Genomic DNA, 3,990 nt, shown 5'->3' with positions numbered 1-3,990 from the left:
TATATATATATAGTAACCACTTGGGACATCCTGACCTCACATGGAGCTGGTTCTGGAGTGTATGCAGGCACAAAAAGCACCAAAACAAAGAGGAAAGCACAAAGCTGGAGAAAAGAGAGACTCAACTGACCCTGTCTTCATTGAATGCAAAGATTTGGGCTCATTTTGTTGTTTACGGAATGAGTCTGAGTTTGACAAGAGCTTCACTGTGTGCAAAATTTGCAAAATGAAGATAAAGCCCTTTAGGAACATGACAAATGGGCTCACATTGAGTTTTGGATGAAAAAAAATCGATTTTGTATCGAATCGTGACCCAAAAATCTGAATCAAATCGAATCTTGCGACAATAAAAGATTCCCACCCCTAATGTCTAAGTTAGCTCTCTGAGTGAAACGTCACAAACCATAAGAAAATCAGCCCTAATCTAGCACTGGAACCTTTTTGATGGAGGACCACGAGGTCCAAACTGAGCGGAGAGCCACAGTGCAGGTTATGTCTCTGCTGTGTGCTTAATGGCCCGTTTCAATTCTCTTTCACTGTTTTTTCCTGTTTTCTGCCTCCACAGTGCACCTGGGCCTGTGGCGTCAACAGCAACGTCCATGGCCTGATCTGGCACCAACCACTGCAGGAGCAGCAGCAACAGGAATTCCAAAATTGCAACAAAAGCAAAAATGGTGCCGGCCACAGGACCGCAGTGAGACCTGAGCCTCTGAAAGCGCTTGGCCAGTGGAAGAACCTCTTCTCCAGCTACTCTGTCATAAACCTGAAATGAAAAAAATTTAATTCAATATCAGGAATAAATCAGCCCTTCAGTCACACACACACACACAAAGAAAACTGGATTTTATGTAAGATAAAACCCTGTCACAACATTTGCATGGCTGAGCACAACCACAGATATGTAAGGATATAATCTTGTTTTTTAAATTGTTGCACTCAGCCACTGAAAAGTTAAGACTAAACATGCCTTGATTAGAAGAAAAAAAAATAAACATGCCTTGTTTTTGTAGCATGTGCATCTATTTTAGGAACCAGGGCCCGTATTTATAAAACTTCTTAGAGTGGATTTTTAGACTTACAGCAAGTGCTGAAAATTTCTTAGATTTGCTCCGACTCTCAGACTTAAGTGTAAGTGCCAGTTATCAAAATTCTTAAGTCTAAGAGTCACTCTTACTCTCAAGAAAAGTTCAGACTGCTCCAGAGGACTCTTAAGTGGTTCAGAGTTACCACTAGGGGGTCTGAGATGAACTGAGGAGACAGAGATTACAGCCGTCCTCCTCCCCACATGACTGTTATTCTCAGTTACAAGGTGGAAAACAGGTTTAATCAGAAATATACAAAAGAAACAAAGGTAAAAATAAAATAATTAAAAAACTGTCCATAAAGTTGGACTAAAAGGCAGATATCTGTGTGTGGCTTTTGGAGAAAATATTAAATATACTCAGCTGGTGAGTGCATGCAAAACCCCCCCCAAGAACGAAAAAAAAGAAAAGAAAAGAAAGAAAGAAAGAAAGAAAGAATAGAAGTTAATTAATTAATTAAAATTGAACTTGTGACTGCTGGGATTGAACGTTTCGTTTATTATTTTAACAATCACGTGATACAATGATGGGGCTTGCGGGGTGGTGGGGCGGCGCTCGGACCAAGCTGGTAATGACGGAGCGGGTTGTGTGTGCATTGTGCATGTGTGTGTCTGTGTGTAAAGCCGGTGTTGTCTGCAGACAGTGGCGAAGAGGAGGAGGGAGCAGCTCAACATGACCTCAGGCTCTGAGACATAAAACAACTTTAAAGCTGCTAAATTTTTGATTTAAAAAATTGTGAGATTTTCGTCTGTTTTCATGATGCAAATGAGGACATTATGTAATTCTACAGACAATCAGTACAAGGTGACAACATTAGTGTGTTGAAAGTGAACTTATCTTAGCAGTTTCACAGTCTTATCTTGNTAATTATGTCAGTTTCGGTCCTCTGTACTGCAGAAGCCTGATAATCACCATTCATTCAAATCAGATGTGTTTGAGCAGAGAAAAAAGTAAAACATGCAGGGCTGYGGCCCGCGAGGACCAGGATTGCCCACCCCTGGTCTAAAGATTCCACTACAGTTTCCAAATGACCCCGCCAGCTTACAAGGAAAGTCCCACKATCAAACCTACATACCTTTGCGGTAGACGAGACGGCTGATCACAACAATTGTGATTCTATCGTGGTGGCGCTGGGTGGGGTCGGGGGTGAAATCTGTGGGATCCACCGCATTGGGAATAACAGATACGATCTCTGGGTTGAGTGCAGCACGGAGCACCGTGTTCTCCTTACTGGTGTAGGAGACGCACACAATGTGGTTGGTGTCACACATAGAAATAGTCAGAAGCTTGTTGGTCAGCACAGAGCTGATGTCAGCAAAACCAAAGAGTGAGTGGTCAGTGAACACCTAGAAATAAGAAGAGTGTTTAATCATATGCAACAATACAAAAACGTACATATAATATTAGGTCACGTACTGTGTTCAGGCCCATTGTCTTGGCATGGAATAGTGCATCGTGGGCCATAGCAGAAAATGAGCTGTGTGCATGAACAACAGTGATTTTCTCCCTGACAAACACACAGCGCAGCAGCGGGAGGCTGTGTAAGCAGGTTGTGGCTGTGGACTGGTTGTACATCACCTGCAGCGGCAGGTAGTAGACCTTCAGTCCATTGGTCAGGTACCTGATTCCCCTCCTGCTGCCATAAGAGTGGGTGGCAATTACAACTTTATGTCCCTTTTCAATTAGGCACTGAGAAAGCTGATAAATGTGGCTTTCTACTCCGCCCATATTTGGATAGAAAAAGTCAGACACCATACAGATGTTGTGCTTCCTGTTGCAGACCCTGGTGACATCTGCAGAGTCTCTCAGAGAAGATGGGGCCTTCCCAGCTCCCACTCTCCTTCGCTGACCCATCGTTTAGTCCCTCTGTGGTCAACCACCAGGTCAGTGCTGAAATAAATAATGAAGTGTCAATCAATACCACCACACATATGTTCTACCAAGTTTAGAACAACACTTTGACTTTCAAAACATCTAATGAAGCAATTTTGTTGTTGATTTAGACACATGGGTTTCTGGCAGACACCTAAAAAATTTGGGCCAAAAGCAGGTGTTCGGAAATGTTCATAATTCCATCCAACCAGAATAAAACACCAGTTCCAGAAAATAATAAAGCAGTCAGCACCATGATGTTGCCACTACCATGCTTCATAGTGGAGATTGTGTTTTGTTTTTTTTTTGTTTTTGTTTTTTTGTGATCCTACCGTAACTTGGTCCTTCACCAAACATATCTTTAGGAATTGTTGCTGAAATTGTTAACTTCGGGTTCGTCTTTCTCGACTTTCTAAGAGCAGTTAAGGTTGCAAAAAAATTAAAGAAACTGAATTTACTAGTTGTCCTTTTAATAGATATTGGGTTTAATTTGTAGATAAATTTGCAGAAATGTTAACATTTCCTGATAATGACACTAGCCTATTTGTACATAGGCTCCCTGAAGCTATAAAATTTCCCAACTTAAAATTTAAGAAACTATTTTCTTTCAATACAAAGAAATAATAGRCGTGACAGTTTACAGCACAACAATATAGTTTGTGTACATTTAAGTAAACATTTAGGAATCTTCACACAGCATTTCTGAAAGAATAGCGACTGCTTTGAAATGTTTTTTAAATTTAAAATTCTCACTTGTTTAATCGTGATGAATAAATTTGATCGCCGATCCTTATTAAAAACATGAAACGATTCACAACTGATTTACAATCAACTGGCTCGTCGTAGTCGAGATTTTAACCCACAAGACAAGAATTAAATGGTATCCTTTWTATTGTCTTACCGTGAAAATAAATGTCAGTTTTGTTTCAGCTTGTAAAAACAACACAACGGTGTTTCTCGCTGTCGATTCATTTCCACTCGTTAGCTCCGTCACCGTGCTAGCGAGCTAGCCGCCGGACCGGTACCACTTCCTGTT

General features: G+C 41.0%; 1 protein-coding gene across 1 annotated transcript in view; it reads right to left on the bottom strand.

Annotated features, from left to right (window-relative positions):
* piga (phosphatidylinositol glycan anchor biosynthesis, class A) overlaps positions 1–3,982 on the bottom strand; it is a gene marked incomplete at its 3' end in the record, with an annotated part of 14,336 nt that extends 10,354 nt beyond the window's left edge. The window contains 3 exon segments of the mRNA XM_014017530.1: positions 2,158–2,428; positions 2,499–2,972; positions 3,856–3,982. Of these exon segments, the coding sequence (XP_013872984.1) occupies positions 2,158–2,428; positions 2,499–2,936 (709 nt within the window).
* Between the last annotated feature and the right edge of the window lie 8 nt (positions 3,983–3,990).

Source organism: Austrofundulus limnaeus, unplaced genomic scaffold (genome assembly GCF_001266775.1).
Source record: "Austrofundulus limnaeus strain Quisiro unplaced genomic scaffold, Austrofundulus_limnaeus-1.0 Scaffold171, whole genome shotgun sequence".
Classification (NCBI taxonomy): domain Eukaryota; kingdom Metazoa; phylum Chordata; class Actinopteri; order Cyprinodontiformes; family Rivulidae; genus Austrofundulus; species Austrofundulus limnaeus.
The sequence above is the reverse complement of the archived record's forward strand: the minus strand, read 5'-3'. Positions and strand labels throughout refer to the sequence as shown.